The 27,412-nt window shown below is 31.5% G+C and overlaps 1 protein-coding gene across 1 annotated transcript; it reads right to left on the bottom strand.

The window, feature by feature from the left end:
• Positions 1–11,506: 11,506 nt before the first annotated feature.
• Positions 11,507–24,733, bottom strand: LOC148285243 (endoplasmic reticulum transmembrane helix translocase). The gene is made up of 10 exons (XM_088228319.1): positions 24,435–24,733; positions 24,269–24,358; positions 22,592–22,792; positions 19,917–21,872; positions 19,409–19,754; positions 19,130–19,326; positions 16,415–16,557; positions 16,114–16,246; positions 14,485–14,628; positions 11,507–13,052 (listed from the first exon to the last, which is right to left on the bottom strand). The coding sequence occupies exons 1-10, from the start codon at positions 24,702–24,704 to the stop codon at positions 12,945–12,947; spliced, it is 3,588 nt and encodes a 1,195-aa protein (XP_088084445.1). The 5' UTR covers positions 24,705–24,733; the 3' UTR covers positions 11,507–12,944.
• Between the last annotated feature and the right edge of the window lie 2,679 nt (positions 24,734–27,412).

Genomic DNA, 27,412 nt, shown 5'->3' with positions numbered 1-27,412 from the left:
GTCTGTAGCGAGCGTTCACCGGCTACTTTGCGCCTCGCAATTACTAAAATGCCTATATGTACACTAAAAAACTGTACAAATCGATCTAAAAAAGCAACGGTATAACCCAAAATGTTAACGAAAAGGCGGACTGTAAATGGAAATCGAATTTCATTCAGTTTTGTGATTGGGAAATATTTGAGAAAGTATAGGAACATGGAATGGATACAATATGATCTGCATGTTCTTTAATTTCTGGCACAGGATTACATAATGAACTATAAAATATAACAATGTTTTCCACGACGCGCGACGATTCCAAACACTTTTTATCCGATTTTATGTGAATCTGGTAATGTTTTTTATCTTTTTTTTTTAATTATTTTTTCTCGCCCATAAGGCTTTTACATACATGGGAGTTATATAAAACATGAGTATATAAACAAAATAAAATTAAAAAAATACAATGTAAAGCAATAAAATATAGAACAGTGTTTAGAAATTAAGTTGGTATTAAAAAAGAAGATGAGTATATAAACAAAATAAATTTAAAAAAATACAATAAAAAGAAATTAAAGATAGGATCAGTGTTAAGAAGTATAGTTGGTATAAAAATAAAAATAAAAAGATGAGTGTATGAACAACATAAATTTTAAAAAATATAATGTAAAGAAATAAAATATAAAACTGTGTTTAGAAGTTAAGTTGGTTTAATTTTTTTTTTAAATAAATAAATCTAAAGAAATGCAGTTAAAGGTTTAAAGCAGCTAGGTACATAATGTTATTAAATACAATATAAACGTTAAAGACATCTTAATCAATACTTGTTTAAAAAAATGCTGTTTTAATGTTAAAAACGTTTTATTAATATGTTACCAGCTATCTCCTGTCTCTGTTCTGCTCAGTTAATCGGGCGTATAGTGAAACGATAAACAAAGGTGATGAACGGTGCGTTTGTGCAAGGGAGCGACATACTAAATAGAACTTACAGTAGACCGATGTAAACAGTCCGTGTTTTTTACTGTACTACTTGTTTTGCTTGTCAAAGTCGACGTAATATGACGGGACGATTCTTGTTCCCTCCGCTGGTCATTCCTTTCCTTTAGGGACGACTTTTTATCTCGGATTTGTATGAAGTGTTATCTTTTGATATTATATCTCAATGGTAAATGAATCCAATAAGATGACACTATTTAATATCACTGTATTAAACAACGCGACGTAAAAAAACGACAGCCACATTTGCCGAACTTTCAATGTATATTGCTAAATCTTATGAAATGCGATAAGTGGGTACGATTTATTTGTTGAAGATTTAAAGAGTACATTGATAACTTTGTTGTCACAATCTGCTTCAATTAAATATGTTTTTAATTGTTAATTTATTAAATATGTTTTTAATTATTTAAGGTATGTACATTTGCTCCAGACGCGCGAACTTGGAAGAAATTGGTTAGGAACCCCAGTATCTGTTCGCTTTCGGGACTGTCTGGCCTTAGCGATACCGGAGAGAATATAGCATAGGCATTGTATATAAAATAATAGAACGACGACTACTTTCGCCTCTTCATACCACTTGGACCGGGTGGATAGTTCTTTTCAGAGCTATCGAGGTTGACTTGCATCTGAAACTGCATACGAAACTCGTTTTATTGGCCAAAACTGGTCGAGACCGAAATTTAGGTCAGAAAAATAATAATAATTTTGTCGAAAGAGATTAGGAATGCGGGATTATCGAATCATTTCGTAGGATGGCAATTGTTTTCGTCGAAAACAAATATTTATATAGGTAGATCAGAAAGAGTTGGAATTGATAATAAAAAATATGTATAATGTGAATAAAATTGTTTATAATGTATATGAGCTACTATTAATAGTAGTTAGCAAAGATGGATAACAACCTATCACCTAAAAGGCTAACAAACTAATGCAAAGAAGACGTTAACTGGAGTAGTTGGATCATCAGTGGAAAAACATCTCACCCTTGGGTATCAGAAACTGAAGAGAGACAGCCGAAGACTTGTGGTAGGGAAGAATATTTCTCCTACACGCTAAACAAGTGGATATTGCTGTAAATGACATAGCGCGACTGATGTCCGGCTGCCTTAAGCCCGCACCGGTGCACAAACTTAACCCTATATTAGGAATCGTGAAATACCGAGAGACACAAACAAATTCATGACCCTAGACATCCCCTTTACGACCATCGAAAGGCTCCTTCGAGACTGAGATCGAAAAGAAGTTTCCTCAAAGTCACAACTGACTTAGAGACATCTGCTAGATAACGCAGAGAGGATCTGTGGAGAGAGGAACTCAGCAATAGGCTCAGGATAACGCCATCCGAAAGCACAAAAACCGGCCACAGTTTTTCCCTACGTGGAAAGCTCTCAATAGACTAAGGGTAGGCGCAAATGTAATCAACATAGGTGCAGTTTTCCGGAGAGAGTTGACAGAAACTGCGATTGTGAAAAGGTGCAGGATGGTCCTCGTCTACTGCGGTGTCCACAAATGCAGCTAACTTGTGAAGAGGATGATTTGAGGATAGCCACTGACAAGGCGATATATGTCGCTGCACGTTGCAGTGGCGAGGTCTGAAGTCCGGACCCGATAAGTAAGCAATGGGTTGTAGCTAGGGTTGTTAACTGGTCCTGGGTTGTGCAAGAATTGAAGTTGCTGTTCAGAATTCTGGTTGAGTGTCAAAATTTCTCGGAATTTCAGAAATAGCTATGGACTAATATCACCTACACTCTAAAATAGTTATTTCTATTAATAAACTCGTAACATAGTTTTCGATTTATTATTTTTAGATTTCTTACTATTACTTTGTATAAAAGTGGACTACCAGGCTAAATATAATAAATAATATAATGAAAGAACATTATTTTTATTGTTTATAATAAAAAATACATAATACATTTTAAAAATCCTTGAAATACTAGGTAGGTATGTTATGTTAAGTGGTTTCCCATTTGATACTGTGTGCTTTTACACAAATAATTGTACGTAGAGAACTCCATAAGTCTAAACTTAACTAGAGGTGCACCGTTTGCATATATTTATTTATATTATATATTTCAGTTATCGGCAATATTGTCCAGGAAGTCTCAGAAAAAGTTGGCAACCCGATTTGTAGCTTAGGCGATGAAGGTGACACACTGTACACCTACTTAAAAATCCATTTTGAGGTTGAGAAATTCCTGCTGTTTTTTCACGAACAGCCACTGAAGAGGGAAGGCGACACGAAGATAATGATACCCCTATCTCTCCCCCGCGCCTCGTTACTCCCTCCCCGCGCCGCACAGGGATGAATGGGGTATGCGTGGACTATTTCTTATTGAACTAATTTGAACAGCGCGGTTTAGACTGCATGATACGTGCGAACCGATCCAATTATTCCACCGTAATAACACTAATAAAAACGCGACAGGAAAATATCGATAGCTTCAGTTATTTCCTGAAAATAAGATACCTCTGTGAAGAAGTTTATTTTCGGTTATACGGGTTTCTATTAAATGTAGATATTGAAAATTTGCTTCGCTTCGAATTGAAATGATAATTTTACAATATTTAAAGCTTAATTATTTTATTGCTTATTGATAAAAGAGACATTATTTTTTGAAGACTTCCTAATGTAAAATAATTCCATATTATTTACTTCAATCTCTTATTATTTGTATGTAAGGTTTTAACTCCTGTATCTTTATTAAAAATGATTAGGTGATTTGCGAATTCGGAGAAATTATGAAGACACCTCATGTCTCATGTGTTCTGAGCACAAATATCAAAATTTCTAAACCGGTAGACATAGAAAAGTCGGTAAGTGATTATATACAAATATTTAATTACATTTATTACGAAAACTTGTCATCAAAAGAGAAAATATTAACTCGTATATTTCGCACCCCCAGAAGTACACCGTCGCAAGTCTAAATTTGGCTGTTTTGAGTTAAGAATGTAATCTAACTACTTTTTTTTTCTCCCAGAACACTAGTATCTCTACGTTTTTTTTTGAGCGAGATATATTACAAACTTCAGTATTCTTTTAAATCAATCGAGTAAAATATCGTGAAGTAATAAGGAAGTTCAGTGGTTTTTTAATATTTTTAATTGGTTAAAAGACTATCAAACTAAGATATTTCAAAAAAAAGTTTTTGTGTATCGTATTATCAGCGCTAAGATTTTTTAAAGTTTTGTAATTTTTAAATTACTCCGCGTGTGACGTCACAAGCTGTCTTTGGCGAGTTCGGCTGATTGGCGAATTGGCTTCCTGTAAACCGGAAAAAAAACCGGAAGATAGTTAGGTAAATATCTAAGGTATAAGCGATTGAAGTTTTTAAAATCGAATGGTTTTTAAAAGAGTTTTTTTACTAGCAGTCGCGTGTTCTGATGAAAGTATTGAAATTTACAAATATACAGGTCGTAGATATTACAAATACATCAAACAGTGTACATTATAATATAAAAATAATTTTATATTACATAAGCTACTTCAGCCTGCTTTACAAGGCATCAGGTTCTCGACGTCCTGGACGTCTCGACGTCTACTAATTTAGTTGGCACTTCATGTCAGAACTACGAGATGCGAACCTAACTTGTGAGGATGCACTGGAGCTGGAAGCCGACCAAGATGCCCGGAGAATCTGTGTGAACACCATCTGCTCCAACTAGGTGACAGACATGGAATAATGACGATGATAATGACTTTAGATTAGTCAACTATCAAATAATTAGTGATTTTTTTTTGCAAATACCGCTTTTCCGCTATTTTAATCAAATGTATTTGATGTTTAAACGTGTATCTTGAAAAATATTGGTCCGATGAAAAAAAAATTAGAAAGATTTTCGGGTAAATTTTATTTCCTCATACTTTCGCATATTTTTTTTCTATAAAATCTATAGGGAAGTAATTATACGCAAAAAACTGTTTCAATTTTATTTTCAAAATGGCGGCAAGGTCACAAACTTAAGATTTTACTTAAGGGCCCTATGTCCACCGATCCTGTTAAGTTTCAAAACATTATAACCTTTTTAATTATAAAAAAAGTGTAAAAAGTACATACCGAATGACCTTGAACGTCCCATAAATCACGACAACCACCCGATGAATTGAAACCTAGTTTTCACTGTCATGTAACGCGTCTTAAAACAAAGCTACTCGTATTTATTATATTTTAGATAAATAAAAATTATTACGCCAGATTCGTTTTTTACCGAAAAGTACCGCATTTTACCAAAATCTGGTAAAATTACCGTAAAATACCAATAATACAATAACGTATGCGGAAATTCTAACATTTGTAATACGACTGAACTCAAAATGAAGAGTAGGTAGTATCCAGATTTCAGCGTATATGACGAATACTATCAAGGCCAAGGTACCTTGATATTCAGAACATAGATATGGGAAATAGGCGTACATAATTACATGTAGGTAGGCATGTATACTGAAAATATTATTTGAATTTGTAAATAAACGTTTTCGAGGATAATTTTAGGAATATTTGGAGATTGTTATTTTTTTTAATATTTATAATTTTTCATATTAAAATAAATGTTATTTTTTATTATTATTTAAGGGATGCGCCGTGTGCATCCACAGTATGTATGGGCGGAACGCGCCTGCTGTTACATTTTAAAAATCTATTCATAATCCCAGATAAAATCTATTCATAATCTATTCATAATCCCAGTTAGCCCGTGTTATGTTTTATATTTTTAGTTTATAAAACCCTTTTCAGTTTTCAACATGTTGGATAACTTCACTTTAAAGTTTAGTTTCCCGGTGTAAAAAAAAAAATTAAAAAAAAATAATAATTATGTTTTATTTTAATCCTACTATGCCTTATATTATAAACATAATATAATGTATGTATTATTATTAATGTATTATTATGTCTTAATAGTGTATTATGTTAACTATGTACCTTTATTTTTAAATTTAAAAAATATATTTTTTAAATTTTTATATTTGATAAAATGTTAATTATGTTTAATGTGTAACTTTTTCTTATTATATAGTATGTATAATGTAAAAGCCCCATGGGCGTCAACAGAAAGAAAAATATAAAAAAATAAAATAAAAAAATAAGTTAAGTAGTTTACTAATACTCTGAATGGTTAAAACCACTTCAAAGTAAAAAAAAAAAGTACTGTGGGTCTTTGTAAAGTGTCTTGGGTCTTAATATATTTTTTTACACAGCTTAAATACACTGCTACAATGAATTCTTAAATTTACATACGATTTAAACATCTCGCTCAGGGATCGCAAGACGAATCAATGGATCAGGGAAAGAACCAAAATTACGGATGTGGGAAAAATAATTGCGGAACTAAAATGTAATTGGGCGGGTCATGTTTCTCGGATATCAGACGATAGATGGTCAAAAAGGTGATGGACCAAGAACAGGACGCAGAAGCCCAGGGAGGCCCCAGACCAGATGGTTCGACGACATCAGAAGAGTTGCAGGTCCAAAGTGGCGAAGGATGGCAGCTGACAAGGAATTGTGGAGGTCCAAACGAGAGGCCTTTATTCAACACTGGACTCAAGACGAAGGCTGAGTAAGTAGGTAAAATTCGCAATGCCTTTTCAAAAAAGAGAAAAACTCTTGTGCTTGGAAAGGGACATGATTAAAATTTTTAATAAATAAAAAATATATGAAAATAGTATATGGGTAATAATTTTTAAAATGTTACAATGTAAAATTAATATTTAGAATTTTTAATAATGAGGGAGTTCAGAGCTACAGAAAATTCGATATAAAAAAGTTTTCTTACACATAGGAAAAATTAGAGCATTTAATTTCGTAATTCATAAAATCGAGAAGCGTTTTTTGAATGTTATTGAATTGAAACGTTGAAATTTTACAATGTGACATTTAAACGGTGTATAGTTACAAATTAGAGAAAAATAATGTATATTACTAAAATTTCGTGATTATTTTCAACTTGTTTCGTCATTTCAATATTATGACTTTTGACATTTCATTGGAGTTATAAGCGAGAAATTTAAACTCCTTTCTCCCTCATACACAGCGTTTAGACGATGCAATACCGAATGAGCTTTAAACGACAAATTTTATCAGACGAAAATAAATCTGATTTACTTAAAGGATAGAGGTCAAATTCATATCCGCCGTATCACGGTACCGTAAATTATCTTATGGTGGATTTACTAATATATTTTTTTATTATTATTTCATTTATCAATAGGTAGGTAAACACATGAAACAATACACCACGAGGCCAACTAATCTTCACTCAATTTCTTTTAGCAAAATTTTCACCCGCGAGTAGAAACTAAATAAATAAAACCAAGATAAAATAATAAATAAGTATCCACCCACCCGAATTTTACCGGACCGACTGGATTGGCACGATACGTGTGAAACGGACTCGTACATGAGACACACAATCAATCATTTTTAGAATAATAATATATAAGATTATTCATTATAGTAAGAATAATGTACCATAATATTTTTAAATAATTCAATCTTAAATTCCCAAATGGACTGCTCTGACTTGATTTTTTTTTTAATTTTCTTTGCATTTTACAATAGGTATACATAAGTTACAAATACAAAAAAACTATTACAATAGCACAAAAAAAAGAAAGCCCCACAAAGGCATGGCATGTGTGTGTGTGTGTATACAATTTATTTTAATTTTAAATAAAGTCTACTACTGGAAGAATACGATAGATATCAAAAAGTTAAAAAGTGAGTGCTAATATTATAACACAATTTTTTTTTCACTAAAAATGAGAAAATTATAATAAAAGATTATTGATTTACTTTCGTATAGATATATTGTTAGCTGTTTTCACTAATATTAAAATTGATTATATTACATTATTTTTGTTATTGCTACCCTCAAACGGTGTTATTCTGCCTACCAAAAGGTTTATTCTGTCCAAATAAATTTATTTTGTTTAAAGTACATGTAACATATTGTTGCTAAACAGTAGACGCAATATTTTTTATGGTATTATTTTTTTGGTAGTACTGATATTGTGGATCACGATCCACTGCAACCCGTGAAGTTTTATTAATAGAAATGATTTTTTGTAGATAAAAATTCCACGAAAGAAAACAGGAAGAGGAAGATCAATATTGGACTCATAGAATTAAGAATAGTCCAGAAGGAGCGTAAAATCACATTTGAATACATCGGACTGTGTCCAATAATCCCCCCACTATGCCCCACTTCGCCGCGCGCATACGTGATGTCGCCGCGTGATGTTGCACGATGGGAAAAAATATAAACATAACACAAATGTAAGGTAAAAAAAAAGCAATCTATTATATAAATAAAAGACGAGTGATACTTTAATCCACAAATTTGGAAAATCCAGTGACCGGTTTCATCATTTTCGCGACATCTTCGAGACTGGTGGAGATATCGCGAAAGCGATGAAACCGGTCACTGGATTTTCCGAATTTGTGGATTAAAGTATCACTCGTCTTTTATTTATATAATAAATTACAATGAACTTCCATCAAGAATTTTGACTTACAAACCTAAATGTTCTGAAAAGCAATCTGTTAATTTCTCTAAAATTTTATTGTGCACGCGGAAATATTGATTGACACAACAGAGTAGTAAGGGGTCATTTAATAAGAGTAATTAAATTAATGAACTTTAAACTTAAAATTTAAAACAAATTTTATTTTACATAAAACAGATATTTTTATATCATGTTAATATTTGGTTTTTTGAAGATAATGTAAAATTTTAGCTACAGAATCACCACAGATGGAAAAATAATTCAATTTTTAAGTAATACATTTGCTACTTACACATTCATTTGCTAATTACACATTAAATGTGATACCATCCTGTTTCTTTAAAACACACTTTAAAAGGACACAACACGGCATAGTTGAATTCAAATCAGGAGTTGTGTACTGAACGACGTTTACAAAGAAACTAAAGGGTCAAAACGTAAACCTACTCATTTATGAGTAGTTTAGTCGTCTTCTGTTTGATGTGCGTATGCGATTTCTGGACTATTCTTAATTCTATGATTGGACTCCATAGTGAAGAAAAAATCCGTGATGCCTGAAAAATTATGACGTATAGAAAATAAGAGCCATTTTAAGATTGATGCACATCCCATACGCAATACCTAAAAATGGCACAAAACCAAGCCACATGCATTGATTGTACATTGGTTGTAGAGAAGAAAGAGAGACCCCCACATTACTTTGCGAATGCTTGTAGGATGCAGTAAAGTAGAGCCATATCATTCAATTGCCACAATGTGGAATTCTTCTATAACAATCTGGAAACTGTCATGTCTAGAGAAGGAACATTTGGCAATAGAACTAGAGTATAAAAGTTTTTCTCGTTTTAAAAGTCATTTAAGGCATCATAATCTAAATAAGCGCTGTTTGTCTACAGATCTAAATATCTCAAAAATGTTAACGTTTTATGAAAATAAGTTTGAGGAAAATAGAACTAAACTGTGTACTTATCACAAGACTTTCAATACAGAGTTTAATTTCTCTTTTTACAAATAAAAAGGCTGCACATGTAATACTTGTGATCGACTGCAAATTTCTATCTAAACAGAGTTGACTCTTGTCTTGAAGCAAAAAAAAGATATAATGAAACCCGCAGAACATGGCTTTAATTTAATAACATTGGACTTGAAAAAAACTTTGCCTACATCAAATCTAAACACTAATTCGATATACTACAAGCGACAATTATGGACACAATTTTGGAATCCATAATTGTCACACAAAACATGCATATCGACGCTGGAAAGGAAAAAGTTCCCAAGCGACATGTAGCAACTTTACAGAGGAGCCAATTAAAGTTTTTTTTATAATTAAAAAAGAATCTTGTATTTTAATTTAAATTATGTATCACCCAAAATAATACGTATTTTCCTACTTTCCAGCGTTGATATTTATATGTGGCCAAAATATACAGCATCTCATGGGCATCAGAAGTTGCCTGTTGCATTCTTAAATATGAGAAACCTCTAAAATAAAAACTTAACACCTTATTGCTTAAGGTGATAGTTGCGTATTAGGAAAATAAAATATTAGGAAATGAAAATGAAATTAAAAATAGGAACTGTATTATTTCCCAAATATGGGTTTATGTAGTTGCACACACATCCATTGACTGTAGATCACAAATTTATGGTTCCTAGCCACAGTTATTTAGAAAATTATATTGATTTCTCTCACATTGAGGAAAAGAAGAAGAACAACTTATTCATTTACATTCTACAAGACTGGATGAAATTGGTAGAAAACACCGGAGCACAATTCCACATTAAAGAAATGTTAGTCTGATTTCATCTCTGCAGAACCAACAGGAAAATAAACTTTAATTTGAAAAGTCTATTCGGATAATCAAAAGGTAAGCTGGCCCAAAATGAGGTGGATGCATTACAGAAACAGAACCAAAAACCCTTATTTTACAAAAAAAGTTAGTCTATAACGAAGTGGATTTTAATTTTAAAAATATGAAATAAATTTGGGCATAGGTATATATGCTAATAAATAAATAACTAAAGCTCCATTAAACATTTTTAATCAGCTCACATAAAAAGTTTTAGTTTCAACGGGATATCATAGCTGACATAAATAGTGTACAATAAAAGAAATAAATTAATAACATAATTTTTTTCAAATTAAATCTGTAATTGGACTTACAACATTATTCTATTTTATATACGTACATAATATGCAAAACCATTGTTTTCAAACTTTTTTCATTTTTAAAATAAATATTTCAAAATAACAACACATACATAAGTAATAATATAAATAGGTTATCAATTCAATAATTTTTAAAACACTTTTTAATTTAGTAATTTTAAATCGTTCAATCATTCCAAACCAATTCATTTAATGGCTGTAAACACAATAAATAAATAAAATTTAAAAATTTGCATCAACTTTTTTCATATTTATTGTGCACCCATATTTTTTTTGATAAAAAAAATATATAATAATTTGGAATGTACATAATATTACATGTAATACATATATTATAGTATCATCATTTTACAATCATCAATGACAAAATTAAGTAATTTTGGCTTTAATTTTCCAGATCAAAAAAAAATCCATAATTTTAAAATTCAGACCTTTGGATTTACAAAAAGGGAGAATAATTTCGACAAGGAAATATTTAAATCTAGGTATTTTTAGGATTCATTGCCTGTCGTTGGCTAGTTTGATGGCAATGATAAAAATATACAGCCTGTAACATTAACTATGCTGCCTATGTTCAAACATATTGCTTCAATTCTTCCATCTTTTTTATTTGATTTTATTGATTTTTTTAAACGGATGAAAGAATTGAAATTGAATTGGGTCAAAACAGTATTTATATAAGTCATTTTAAATTATTGTAATACTCACTGTTACCCTGGACAGGTATCTTAAGATTAAGATTGATCACCTTACCTCCATGTAACAAATCACCAAGATACTCCGCAATCCATTGACCAATGCAGTCATGACATCATTGGATAGGAATTAGAAAAAAAATATTCATGATATTTTTATAAAAAACACAAGTGCTTATACAGAGGATGCAAAAGAGTGTCTAATTTTATTTAAATTAATTTAATTCTGGAAAAGTCATTAAAGAAATTACGTAATGAAAGTTCACATTTATTTTATTTTACATTTTTAGTTAAACTCATTCAACTTATAATCAGACAATAAAAACTAAGCTTTTGCAAAGACTGTCGTGTTCAAAATACTATTTATTGCAAATAAAATATAAATTTCGATACATTTGCATCTACAGATAAAAAAGTTTATTGCATAACACAGAATAATTTATACATAAATTATGTTTTTTTCTTCATAATTCTATTTACATTAAGAGCCAGTCAAAAAATTATATTATTTCTTAACTTACATTGAAAGGTGGTCACATTAACACTTGACGCTTCATTGTTTAGCTTACATGTGTCACTTTAATACATTTTAAAAATGACATTCAATTTATTGTAGCTCTTTGTTGCATATTTTGTTTCTTACAAACTACAAATTTTAGTCAATTGAGACCTTCAATATGAAAGTTTGGCATTTAAAGTACGTAGACTAATTCAGTACGTAAATATAACAGTAATTTAAAATTATTTAAACTCAGGTATGTTTTGAAATATAACACAGTTAGAATGTGGTCATAATTTTCTTTGATTTAAACAAAATAAAATAAATGCAAAATGTTTATATTTATATTTAAAGCACAAAATTTTGTGATTTTGAATCATGATTTTTAAAATTACTAACTAAGGTTTCAATCATACTGAATTCTCAAATTTGCTATCGACAAGGAGATTATTGTATTGTGCTATTGGACATAAATAAAAATAAAAAAAATTCTAAGGTGGTAATTCTGAGGTGGATGATATCTATATAGATTATTCCACAACATTATTATCGGAAAGAAAATGAGCTAAGTGTATTTGAGCTAAGGTTCTGCCATAGCTAAAACACTGTATTAGCGAGGTTGGATTAACTACTTAATTAAAAAAATATTATATTAAACTTATCAGCGTAATTTATAAAACTGAATAAGCTTAAGGAATGTGAAATCTGATATCATTATAATTCAAATAAGCTTCTAAAATGACTAAATGTGATCAAAACATATTACAAAGAAAAAAATAATAATTAACAGTTTTATGTTAGTGGGTTGGCACCCGTTTTAAAAAAGAAAATATGATGAACAGAACAGAAGACGAAACAAAAAATACCAAAGTTTAAGATTTTGTATCACGTTTGCTATTCCCTGAGTACACTGCATTTATGATTGAATATTATAACCAAATAAAATTTAAGGATGCCGACCAGCTGTCAAAGGACAACTGATTTAAAAATTCACCACAGAGTATCTTAAAACAATTTCACTATTAAATATAACCATAACAACAAAAAAAAAGTAAAAATGTCAGTCCACAAACTAGGATTAAAGAAAAATATTTAAAGGGCTCGTAATTTTCCTTCACCAAATAACCACAAAGATGCTCGATCCACCAGATAAGCTAATACCACGTCGGCGACCAATACTTGTATGAGGATTAGTTTGAACTGAAAATAAAAACATATTTTATTGATTTAGGCTTCCTCGACTGATTGGAGTGTAACAGAAGTCTATTTTTTTTTTCACATATGCGCATTAAAGGCTATTTTTAAGCAATATTTTTGAAAACTATAGAAAAAGAATAACAATTTAGAACAAAAAGTCTTGACGAGACATACATATTTGTATTAAATAAATCAACATCAGCAAGAAGATTGCTTAAGAAAATTTTACATAGGGAGAGAATTACAAAATAGACCAAATCACTTTACAGGGAAAAGTTGAAAAAAAAAAGGAATAAAGGAACAAGTCTTTTGTATTTCCTGGCTTAAAAACATCAGAGTGGTTCTATTGTAGCTCCAAATTCTTATTCAGAGTGACTGTGTGAGCGAAAATAACAATTAGCATGATGATACACAACTTCCACAGTGGAGTGGCACCATTTGAAGAAGATGAACATAATTAAATACCAAATTTGCAATCCTTTGGATACAGTCAAAAGTGTTACACATAATCATCAAATAGACAATTTTATAACAAAATTATAATTAATTTTTAAACATACATATTCAGCAATTTTTTTTTCAATAGCTCAATTTTTCGGATCGCGTTCTACATCCTTAGCTAGTGATATGACAGTAAATTGTGACTTTTTAAAGGTTTTCATCCCATATATCATCATCATCCCTTGTCCGCACATAATGGTGCATAGGGTACTGGATTGACATACCAAATATGGCAAATCTCGATCATTTGTTACGTGAAGATTATCTGTTTTAGGCTTCAAGTGCAAATCCAGAAACTACAAAATATTGCAGTGTAAAACCGCTATTAAAATGAATATTTCACGTCGATCTTGCCAAGAATGCAACCCGGGACCTCAAGCATAGTAGGCAAACCACTACACAACAAGGCAGACTAATTTCCACTCGATTTCCTCCATTTAGTATTTTAATCTAAAAGTAGCTATCGGCTGATTTTATTTCATACACAGAAATAGAACCAGATCCCTAGAAAAGTGGGGGAAATCATGTACAGATTTTGTTTACTAATGTTTCAGATAATATACCCTTCTAACTGATTGTATTGTACTTTTAATAAATGCATTTTATTTATGTTTTATTTATAAGTATTTATTTAAACATATTAGATCATCAGAATGATTTTTAAAAATGTAATATTTTAATGAATCAAGTAAATTACATAGATAAGGTAAACTTATTGCTATAATCTCGGTCCAGGGCCCTCGATTATAAAGTATAATCGAGATTAAGAAATATTTATCAAAATAAAATAAAAATAAAAGTAATATTAATTATCTGTATCTTATTGTTTTTGTCATGACCTGCTAGAAATAACATTTGTGTTAAGTGAGGAATATACATATAATAATAGATCGGTTCCATCTTTAAAATTACAAATGACCTGAGAGAATCTTACCTCTGTGGGGAAAGGCACTATTTCAAACATATTTGACAAGTCCGGCATTAATCCGAAAGCTAAAACTAATACTGCTCCTCCTGAGAACATAACACTGTACAGTAGCGGACGATTTGCTGTTAAACTCTCCATAAATGGTTCACCCTGAAAAATGACAAGGTAAATTAATAAACATAAGAACCTCTTTTAGTAAAACTGAGAAGTACATTAGTCACTATAATGCAAGACAATTTAATTTTGAGTTGATAATATTTTTTTCAATTTAAATGATACATATAAGGCAAAAAGTACAAATGATAAAAAACTAAATGAAATACCACACAAAAAAGAGGCAATATATTTCCCTGTGAATGTGTCCGGTTGAAATAGATGGTTGAGAAGACTGTTAATAACCAGTACATTTTTGTTTTATGTTTCAAATTGTTGATATACATCACACAGAGATGGAGAACATTTTAAAGAAGGAAAAAGTTTTTCATACTGGGTATATTGATTTATTAAAATGTTTTACAATATTTATGTATATTATGTCATCTCTATATTCCTACTAGTTATATGTAGGAATATGCATTTGAATGTACCAAATTCTATACAGTAAAACCCCCTTTTTACGTTTTTCAAGGGAGCAAGAAAAAAAGTGTACAACTGAGGAAAACGGTAAAGTGAGGAAATGAAAAATGAATTTATGTATGGAAAAAATAGGAATTACAATTAAATAAAATTAATTTGCTACACTTTAGTGTACATATTTTTCTAGAAAAGTTGTAAAAACGGTGATAATTGGGAATTGTTCATATTTTTTTGACTATTTTCAATAATTTTACTAAAAATATTTTTATGTTTTGTATTTTTTCAAATAATATTATGTAATCTATTTTTTATTTGATTTAAAAATAGCATGTTAAAATTATTTTATGTGTAAATAAAAAATAACAAAAATAAAATGTTGAATTTGCATAAAATAACATACAATATTTTTTTCCCAAAATGTTGGGAAATTTTATTTATACGGAATCACTTTCTATGGCATCACTAAAAACAACTATAGTATAGATCGCTGCCAAATTGTTTTACACTTTTTAAACTATCTTTTTTTATAACTTTAAATATTTCTATTCTTATGTTTTAAACATCGCAATTTATTGATATTAAAACTTTATTGTTCCTCAATGTTTGTCAACTGCGAATCATGATTTGTGCAAGTCAATATGACGTTTTTGTTCAAATGAAAACTAAAACTAACCTTAAAGGAAGACACTTAAACAAAAACATCAATTACACTGCACCTGCTTTAAATTTAGGTTAAGACAATAATTTATTCTATATTAGTTGTTTACCTGTTTTTATTCTTCATTCGCGTGGCACACGTGGTGAAAAATGTAAAAAAACGTTTATTGGAAGGAATATTTGTATGAGAATGTATGAAGAAAAATAGGTCCTGAACATTTCGGTGTAAAAAGCAGAAAAACTTAAAATTCAGGAATGTAAAAACGAGGTTTTATTGTATTTTATTTCTAACTTTATATATTTTATCTATGTACTATACTTGTTAAAGCCTTCCGGGCGTTTATGTGAATTAAATAAATAGAAAATGAACTAAAGAAGACATAAAAAATATATATACATTACCCTGTAATTAATAGCAAATGTGGAAACTTGTAAAGTCATTGAGATTATGTAAACTGTACTATTGAGCAAATCCGGTACAAACTCCATTTCTTCATCATCCGCTAAGTCTAATGCAAGTTTTGGCTTTCCATCCCTAAAATATGATAAACAAGGAATTTAAACATTACACAACTAATAAAAATAATAGATTATTTTACTCTTTCGAAATATTTTGAGGTCTTATTTAATGAAAAGTTAAAACATTTGTGGCAGAAATAACATTTTAAACTGAGATTCAACAAATGAGTTTCAATGTTCTTACCTTGGAGGCGATCTATCCGTTGCCTCCTTTACTAAATATATTAAACAGCAAAAATGTACAGCAAATTGTAACATGACAGTTACTATGGTATACATATTAAATATATTTGGCAATGGTCTCTCCTTCGATAATTTGTTTAGTGGCTGAAAAAAAAATGCAAAAAATCAAAATCATCAATCACAAGTGCTTGATAATATTAAACACAATTAATTTCTCTTACTTGAACCTATACAAAAAATTACTGTATGAAACGTTTTTTACATAGTTTTACAAACTGATAATCTTAAAGTGTGCAGCAGGGGCGTGCGGTGGGGTTTTTGATCAGGGAAGCAATTAATATATAGGTAATTGGTACATAATAATATAATACACTGCCCTTAAGAAATTAAAGACAAACTAAATACATTACAAATATGATCAAAAATAATAACATTGTTAATTGAATCGGCATTCACTTTGTAACACTTCATTATAAATTATTATGAAAATAATAACAATTATTTTACATATCTAGTAAAAAATTGTAATAACAAATCGACCAACTTCACTATATATACTTATAATGAATAACTGCCAAGTATTTTGTGGCGTTATAATTTATTTTACTAATATGCAGTGAAACCAAAATAGATATTATCTTGTTAAAAAATATAACTTTTCAACGAAAATTGCTTATTATTTGAATGCAAAAAATCAATATAATAGATTATTAACTTTTTCTTATAACAAATAAACATCATTATTAATGTTTGAATTGAATTCTACATTTTATTTTGTGTTCCTACTCTATCACAATATAATTTATTATTATAATATTATGTTGAGAGATAAAATGCCAAAATAGCGAGGCGCAGCATTTCGGTCGCATCGCGTCACATCTACATGAAAAATGTACATAAAATACTGTGTCGGTCTGTTTCGATTACTTCCACAGCCTAGTGAGAATTTTAGTTTGCGCCTACGCGCGGATTGCGCGTTCAGTACGGCGATAGAATGGAATTTCTATCTGGTGCCATCGTTCTTTGCTTGAGATCGATGCGCAACCAGCATGCAGCAAGTACGCGCCGATTAGTACGGGCGTGACAGCGCTGACAAATGGATGTGCCTGAGGGTTATGTTGCTTTTTAACATTTTTTTATAAGGCGATAGTAAACCTCCTCCGCAATTTATTGCGATTATTAATAAAATTATTGGTACATTATTTGTTTATAGTAATCTAAATATTAGGTATTATGACTAATAATCAATTTATTGAACATGATATTTTATAAATATTATTTGGCTAAATTTAAGGGGAGCAATGGTTCCATGCGTTCTATGAACAGACCGTGCATGGTATGCAGTAACATACCTACACATTTATTTATTTATTTATTTATTTATTCATACAAAAATACATGATACAAAAAAATAATATCATATTCCTAACTCTATGAGATCAGGAGCCCTGTGTTGAGTTGGGATACAACATTATGGAAGTGGAAGCATGCATATTATTAAAGAATACCAAAAATAAAAATTATTGCACATTATTTATTATTACATACAAAGGGATAGTTAAAATTAAGTGATTAAAAAGATTTTTTCAATTCATACAATATGATTACATATATTATGTACATAAAAGAGATAAAGATGTGGAAAAAAAACAAAGTTTAACTTTAATTCAACTATTTCGCAAACAACAAAATATTTTCATAATCTAATCAGTGCATGTGCTTATTAAAATGCATGTCGTGTTGGTTTTATATTTTTGTGCAACAACTATGGTGAAGGTGTATAGTGGGTTTAGCATGTTGGTATAATTAGTGTCCTGACAAAGAAACGGGTACGTCTCGAAACCGGTAGACATAGAAAAGTCTGTAAGTGGTAAATATTTAATAACATTTACTCAAATGTTTGACCAAAGTTAATGCTTTAAATATTAGTATTTAATTTTAGTATTTGAAAAATGTTTTAAAATCTTTCAAGATACCTAGGATTATTGAAAAACAATACATAATACTAATTAAAGCTACATATCTACCTATATAAATATTATTGTCATATTTTTTATTGTTATAGCTACATCGTGTGAAAACTGGCAAATGGTAATAATATAGTTAATGTTCTATTCAATAAAAATGAATTCATTAAGGGCAGAATATTGAATCAATTTCTAAGTTTAGGAATACTTTTAACTTTATATCATTTACGTAAAAAAATTACTACGCCACATTACTTAGAACTTAATACTTTCAGTTTTTATTTAACATTGGTGCTACCCCAACTGTATTCCTCAAATCCCTTTATTGCTCTTTACAATAAGCTTAGGCGAAAGCAATTGATGGTCAATAAAGAAAAGTAAACCGATGAGTTAAATTGAATCCATAAATACGGAATTTTTACAAAACATTTTACAAAAAAATATAAAAAATAGTCATTTATATCCAAACTAAAACCGAAAATATAATTCAAGTTTCTACACCATACAAATAATCTAATAAATCTAATTTTATGTCGTTTGTGCGTTGTTCAACTTTCCAGCTCTTTCAGTATAGGTCATTTTAATAAGGAGGTCTTTTAAATATAAATAATTCTCTATTTTACATATGTAGTAAAAAAAGAATACTGCAATGCTGCCAAAGTGATAATGAGAATTACAAACATAACTTAAAAATCGACATCTAGATGACCATGAAAATATAAGAATTTTAGATAGAAAAGCTTACAAACCCTAGATCTGGAGATGAATAAGAAGCAGGAGGCGAGTAAGAGTCCCTGAAGAGTGGCTTGGAAGTCACTGAACTTAATACCCTCTAAATATAATACAGACTGGCCGTAAGCCAGAATAAGGGCATTCAGTGCAAGTATTTTAAACATTTGGAGAGTCGTCACAAGAGTACATCTTCCCTGCTTTATAATGTGACAAACTGGGAATTAAAAAAATTAAAATAAGTTTAAAGATAACAAAGCATACGTAGATACATTTGTCACAGTTGGAATAATACTTACTACACATTATACTGGACAGACGACTGGTAAAAGGAGCGGCAATACTTGCATCTCCGAGTTTAACCACTTGATTCTTTTCTATATCCTCCATTTCCTTAAGAAGTTTTTGTATTCTAGCTTGAACTACATCTGGGGATGGTCCATTGTTGGAGTTAGATCCGTCTCTTCCCCGAGATGCTGGATTTCTATTATTCTGGTTAGTAGAATTATTTACCCTGTTGTGACCATCTCTACCATCAGCATTCTCTAATAATTTACGCATCTCTTTTTCCTTAATGTCTTTCCCAGACTTGTCTTTTTTGTCTGTCATTTTTTCAGGAGCATTGGACAAGATAGCCACTCCAACCTAGAAATTATTCAATTAGATTTCTAGCAAAATATAACAATCATAATCATTTAAATTAACGTCGTAAAAAATATACAAAAATAAGATAAGAAATATACAAAAATACGTCATAAAAAATATACAAAAATAAGATAAGATTCCAAGGGAGGATTAAAAACTTACATCGGCATGTTTTAATGCACCCACATCATTTGTTCCATCTCCACACATCAATGTGCTAAATCCTAATGCTTTTAATTTCAAAACTACAAATTCCTTTTGTTTGGGATCAAATCTTGCAAATACTCGAATATGTGGCAAGATCTTCGATAAGAAATCTGCATAGTGATCAACTAGATAAGATAATCCTTCACCAGTTATACAGAGATCATATTTTGTAGTGTAATCCTTAATGCCATTCTTGGGTTCGACAGGTAATTTTAGAGTGTCATCAATAGAACACCAAAGCCAACTTTCTTCTAGCTTTGAGAGAATAAGAGTGTGTGATTTTCCCGTGAACTTGAGTTCTTTGGCTACATGACAAGCTGTCAGTGGATTATCTCCTGTTATCATGGCCACTGAATGTGAAGCATTTATAATCTCAGCAATGGCTTTCTTAGAATCCGATTTCAGTGGACAAGATATAATTACAAATCCTACAAATTTCAGTTCAGATTCTATATCTTCCCTGTTTAAATCACGCACCTCTTGCGAGCTCAATTTACCAAACTCTCTGTGTCCCAGTGCTAAGACTCTAGCTCCACGTCTGGATAATGAAAGGTATGTATCATCATAATGAGATGGAATTTTACTAAACATATTCTTAAGGACTTCAGGAGCCCCTTTGACAGCGCCTATATAGTAAGTTTCAATCGAACCCATATCATTCGCTTGGTATCCAGCCAGGACTGACATTCTTTTGAGTGCACTCGAAAAATGATTCCGCTGAAATATTTTAAGCCCGGGAGATTTACCTCTCTTCGGAATAACTGCTTCTGACTTGGTGAGATTCCATTCTACCGCTGTAAGGGTAGCCTTTTCTAGTGGGTCCCCAACTAAGCCATCTTCTAATTGGACCAAGGAATGGCAAGTTGCTAACACTTGTACAGTCTCCATTGGAGCATCAGATAGAGGCAAAACATTGGATGGATTTCCCTCTTGAACACCGGCTACGCCTTCTACCACCAAATTATCACTTGTGAGTGTACCAGTTTTATCAAAACAACAGATTTCAATTTTTCCAGCAAATGGTATTCTAAATGGTTCAGTACAGAAAACTCCCAATTTACTAAGGGATAACAATGATGTATTTACAGCCAAAGAGAGCTCTATAGGTAATTCGGGAGGAACGACCGAGGTTAAGATTAATGTGCATTCCAAGAATAATTTGTATCTGTTTCTTTCGGGATCTTCGCATCCCTTAATCCATACATAGGCTGCTGCAGCAATGGCGAATATCAAGAGGAATAAAATAAAACCAAATGTTTCCAGATTGTTAGCTGTAACACGTTTAACTCCAAACAATATGGTTCTCAGCAATTTGCCTTGGGATGTGTTGAATCCGGTACGGGCAACATATCCTATACATCCGTTATCAGGAGCCCTTAATCCAGAGAGAGACTGTTTACTCGGGGGAGAATGTTGAACAATTTTGGTGCCACCAAATAAAAGATGAAGTTTGCCATCACCCTCCGCATCAAATGGCTTATCTGGACTTTTATCGCATTCTAATTCTAGTGGTTCTTTCATCTGTGGGACACTTTCTCCAGTCAACATTGATTCATCAACAATACACGAGCCTCTTAGTAAAATAATATCACAAGGAACTAGGGTATCATTAGGGGATCTTATTAAAGAGACCACATCTCCAGGTACAAGTTGATCTGAGTTAATTGGTCTCCATCTTCTATTTCTATATACTGATATATTGTATGGTTTATTTCCCATTTTTCTGATTTCAGACATATTTCTTAGTTGCTGCTGTACGAGTGTACATTCAAAAACAATCAACATGACTAGAGTAAAGAGACTGTAATACCAAAACTTATCTAGACACCAGAGACCCACACAAAAAACTTGGAAAACAAAAAATGGTGCTGTGGCACGTTCCTTAAACAACTCCTGAAATTCTGGAACATCCTAGAAACAAAAAAATACATTTTATGGAAAATTTTGGTGAAATTAAAACATTTCTGAATTTGATAAATTTGCAGTGAACTTTGCATTTACATTGGATAAAAGAAAAGTGCTCATCGGTGTTAAGTAAATCAGTTGAGTTCCAGTCTTTAAGCAGTAAACAAGTGTTTTAATTCGTCTTCCCCCCCCCCCCCCTATGTGCTCAAGCTCTCCACTCTGCCAGCTGAATACCTTCACCTTTCTAAACCACTTGAACCGGGTGGAAAATTATTTTCAGGGCTATAGAGGTAGACTTGTAGTCAGCGCAGTCGTGCCCCTACCGGCCGACTTTGAATTTTGACTCTGCTTAAAAGGGTAGCTTCTAGTTTACGCCGGGAAGTCTGACTACAGCAGATGCGGGTGATGAACTAGAGCAAATCAAGGTAACGTGTATGTCTATCAAATCGTCCTATCGTCCATCTGAAGGTGTGACAATAGACCAAATAATGATTTGACCTCATTTTTATTACTGATAACATCATTTTATACCTAACTGATTCCATTTACAAAAATTGAGAAATTTGTGTGCTAATCTTAAGATTTCATACGAAATCATTAGATCTTATGAAAAATCATGAGATCTGGCACCCCTGGTAGCAACCATATTTGTTATTTTATGTAAAAAAATATAAAGTTGTTTTATTATTTTTCAGCTTCTTTTAAATAACACAATTAAAAATTACCATATCCAACTGATTTTTTCCATAGTCAAGCTCTGCCTGTGAAATTTCTTGGTCATCTTGTAATCCTTTGGATTGCAAATATTGGCTATTCCACTTATCTACAGGAAATTCTATAATCTTAAATATTTTTTTATCCCAGTCGTATACATACTTCATCTTTTGGAATATAAACCATATTTGTGGCAACTTCTCATCAGATTTCTGTAATTAAAAACAGATGAATGAAATAAACTATACAAGAAAGCCGAATTATTTTAAGATATGCTATTGATGGCAGATTTCTCTCGAAAACTGCCAGATTGTGTATCTAAAGACTATTCAATGCAGACAGTACTGCTCTAGCACTTCCTTCTTTAAAATAAATGTACGATTAGTGACATAAAAATATTTTAGATTCATAAACAAGCGAGAAAATATAACATCAATTGAACATAGTTATGCAGAAAGAAGCCAGACCACAATTTTGGAAAATGCGATATTGGTGCTATCGTGTGCAGTAAGGTCAATTCTATGTTCAGCTAAAAACAACCAGGCCGCTTTCACACAAAAAAACTGTAATAATCACCTTTCGAAAGTAGTACTTATCACAAAAATGACATTTCTCAATTTGCAGAAAACATCCACAGGACTAGATTTTTTTACAGTTTAGATGCGGATAGAAAGAGTAATAAATACAAAACAGTTTTTATTTTATAAATTCATTAATTAAAAAATACCCATAATAAAAAAAAGTTTTATATAATTCAATATTAGATCTGGCTGTTTTTTTGCAAACTGCACGTTTTCGGTTGTGTGATCAGCCAGACTTTAAAAAATCACCCAAATTCCTTTAAAACACAATTAAATTATTTTCTAAGTTATTACAATAAATTCATTAAGTGATTCTTTACAATTAAGTACTGTAATATAAATATAAAATAACATGTTCCGTACAAAATGACACAATATATATCGGAGATTACTAGGGCTGGCTGTTTTCACATTGCACATCTTAGGTTGTGTGGTCAGCCAGACTTTAAAAACCATTCAATCTAGTCAAATACATCATTAAATTATTTCATGTTTGAAAAAAAAATGTAGCATTATCAGTTGCGTAGATTGGTGCTATTATCTCAGTTTCACTTTTTCATAGCTGGCTGCTTTCTACATAACTATATTCAATTATAACGTACTAACAACTTAACAATAAATAACTGAAAAACGGTATTAAAATGGATAAATAACTAAAAATAAATAAACTAAATAATTCACCAACAAGCTACAAAAAGTGGCTTGGTGGGATTTTAGTTTTAGTAAAAATATAACAAGTATTTTAAATATACTATTAAATAAAATAAATAAAAAAAGTGTAAGTTTTCTAAGATGCCTAATATTTTATGTTTTGTCATTTCTATTAATTTAAAGCACTTAAGTGTCACTTTCTGGTAAAACATTTCAACAAATGGGAGCGAGCATACAATATAGGTTTCCAAAATAATTACGTTATGTTGAAAATTGAGTAACATTTTAAATTTTCAATCACACCATTCGTACTGCATCCAGATTTATCTAAAAGCTATCAAGACACGTCATGAGGTGGATGTCGATATTGATAATATTTATGGATAGGATGACATTTTCGATTGGATTTCCAAAATAACTCATATTAAGTATTAAAATGTTTATTTAATTTTTTACCTTTAAGTGATGGAGTCTGACAATTTCTGCAAATCCATTGTTGGATGTGGGTACAACTTTCGCAACTTTTGCTTTTATTGGGTCTGTCTCCTAAAACAAAACATCCTTTCAGTGTTTTTTTAATGAAGCATACATAAACATTTTAACTGAAAATTTAGCAACTCACGGAAAGATATGATAAAAAACATTTCACGTGTACACTCCAGTAACAACAGAGATACGTTAATATGTGCAATACTGCTGCACCAAAGCTGGTCAAGAATCCTGCTTCATAGTAATCTTCAAATCCGTAGACAAATATCCAAGTGTAAAAAATTATTGGATATATTACAAGAAACGGAAAAACCAATCCTTGGAAAACAGGAGAAATCGGCCGATATAATTTTACATATTGAACCAAATCGTCTAGCGACAATCTCCTCGCCGCCACCGCCATCCTTCACAATTCACAATTTCACAAGAATTGACAAGATCACAAGCAAAGAAGAAAATTAGAAAATCCTGTTGATATTTTGTCTATGATTTTTGTTTATGGTCACATTAGGTTTTTTCCAAGCTTTTCATATAGAAATATTGTGAATATAATCAACACCAACTAGATCTAGTAATAGTAAACATATATCAAATATGTTTTAATTATATATTTTAAGTATATATTTTTTTACAATGAGTCCCAACTCCATGGGACTAAAAGTCCTGTGTTGAGATGGGACGAGCAATTATATGACACTGACACATGAGTATATCACCACAAATATAGGATTAGAAAATATTTATTTTATTATAGTGAATAACCACAAAGTTAGTGCTTCAGATATAAATTTTAAAACATTTTAAGTTTTATGGATGTACATATATTAATTAAAACGATACAAAATTAAAACCAAAAGTAACATTTTTAAATATAATAAATACATGGAAAAAAAATATTAAAGGGAGGGATGGAGCCTAATGCTTTGATAGCAAAATTTCAATATTTGGCTTCAAATTAGTTAGGTTTAAACTCAAATCTCCTCGGCAAGTGATTTCCAAAATGTTTTTTTTTTGTAAGGAGATTTGACAACCTCGCTAAAACCCCTAGAGTAAGATTTTTTATTCCAAATGCATTTTTTTTGTTTTCAATCAAATAGGTAACAATCAACACTCCTTATAAACTATGAGTAGACTTAGGTGGTGTTGGTACAACACCAATATTTAATGTATTCAGGGCCGGCGACCAAAATTTTGGGGCCCGTTACTATGATCGTTTGTGGGCCCTCTGGCGAAGTCGTTAGCACCTCAAACGTAACACTGTTCGATTTTAACTCTTATGCTCGCTCACCTTCCGCGACTGTTATTGGCAGAGTACAGAAAATGCGCAATGCCATACACACTTCTCAAAAGATGATTTCCAACTGCAACTTGTAAATTGCATTCAGTAATACAAAGGAACTTCCTGAAGCAGAGACTGCACTTTCTGTAAAAGTCGCTTTATAAATAGTTTTCAGGTGAATAATTTCACTTTCTAAGTTTGATGTCCTTCGAGTACATTTTTATCAGATTAGTACAGCTTTCTCTTATCTCATCTTCTCTCATGTTTTGAAAGTTGAACAGCGATGAAACACACTACAGATACGATTCATGTGCTCAAATCTATGTTTGAGTTCCGTTATTATAAAATCCATGATTACCAGGAAAACATTTATCTTAAATTTAATATCTGGGTCCTGGTCTTGTCGACGCTCAGGTGGGAACTCTGCTGTAGTACCTTTATTGTTTGCAACAAGTTTGGCTTGAGAAAGTAAAGTTGGCCATTGTTCCCTTAGTGAATGCATTTCTGATGTTAGTTCTTTTATATTCGCTGTAGCAATTTCCATAGTAATGGCTCTTTACTGTAAGATCAAATTCCTCTTATCAAAGCTTTCTAGTACTTTTACCCACGTGACTGCCATTAGTACAGCTTTAAAAGATGAACAATATTTACGCAAACCAACAGCTTCAGAGTAGGCTTCAGCGCTGAGTTTCTGTTGTCCGGTGTCAATTAATTCTTCCAAACCTTGAATGACACTGGGTAGGTGTCTAGCAACAGGACGTATGGCTTCTTTTCTGGAACTCCAACGGGTATCACTCTGTCTGTGAAAAGAGCAACCTGTCTTTTGTGTCAGTATACTTCACCTGTCAGGACTGTCACTGAAAAGAGCAAACAAGCGATTAATAAATCCAAAGAATGTTATGGCGTCAGGGCAGCATGATGCAGCATGCACACCAACTAGATTCAAATAGTGTGCAGTACATGGTGAATAAATTGCTGTTGGATGTTTTTCTTGAATTCGAGCTTGCACTCCTTTATATTTTCCCGACATATTGCTTCCATTATCGTAGGCTTGCCCTGTGCAACCGTCAATATTGATGCCATGATATTAGAGTCTGCTTAACACTTCGTCTGCGATTTCCAATCCAGCTTTTTGGCAAAAGTAAAAAAACTCTAGGAACCTTTTTTTAATAATCCATTGTCTGGTTTCTGGATCTTTGAAAATATAACGCAAAATCAATACATTTTGCTGAATGTGAGCTTTATCTGGCGTTGCATCACATATGAGGGAAAAATAAATTGCGTTTGCTCTTTCATTCAAAATTACTTTCAAAACGTTTTTCCCGCACAAACAAATAAACTCATTCTGAGTTTCGTGTGAAAGGTAGTGAGCTTGAAGTCGTTTAACCCCACTACCTTGGCTCTTCTTGACTTTTTTAATAGTCTCCGCGCTGACCGCGCATTGCACTTGCGGGCGGCACGGCACATAGACGAGCGATGATAAGCAAATAACGCGAGTGGGCAAAGCAAAATGTTGGGGTTGGTTTACGTATTATATATAACTATTTTTCCTACCTACTTCGATTTTCGAAGGAACAAAACAAATGATTCCCTTAATTGATTACGTAATCGTTATTATGCATCGTTTCGTTAATCTCATTACTAGCTACACGGGGCCCCCTGATGTCCGGGGCCCGGTACAGCTGTACCCTCTGTCCCCCCCTGTCGCCGGGCCAGAATGTATTGATATAATTGTTGTATAGATTTTATATTGTACCTAAATAATAATTATTGCCTTAAGGCACTGATTTCAACGAATGTCACCCAATAAGCAAATGTTTTTTGTAATATCC

The sequence above is a fragment of the Micrasema longulum genome, unplaced genomic scaffold, assembly GCF_059751315.1.
Source record: "Micrasema longulum isolate JH-2025_06_02 unplaced genomic scaffold, ASM5975131v1 h1tg000045l, whole genome shotgun sequence".
NCBI lineage: Eukaryota > Metazoa > Arthropoda > Insecta > Trichoptera > Brachycentridae > Micrasema > Micrasema longulum.
This window is presented reverse-complemented; position numbering and strand designations above follow the sequence as displayed.

Coding starts and splice junctions, on each gene's coding strand:
- LOC148285243 (XM_088228319.1), bottom strand. CDS start 24,704: ATGGCGGTGGCGGCGAGGAGATTGTCGCTAGACGATTTGGTTCAATAT. Junction 19,755..19,916: donor GTGCATTAAAACATGCCGAT/GTAAGTTTTTAA, acceptor AATAATTTCTAG/GTTGGAGTGGCTATCTTGTC. Junction 16,558..19,129: donor TATTCATCTCCAGATCTAGG/GTTTGTAAGCTT, acceptor TTTTTTTTTCAG/CCACTAAACAAATTATCGAA.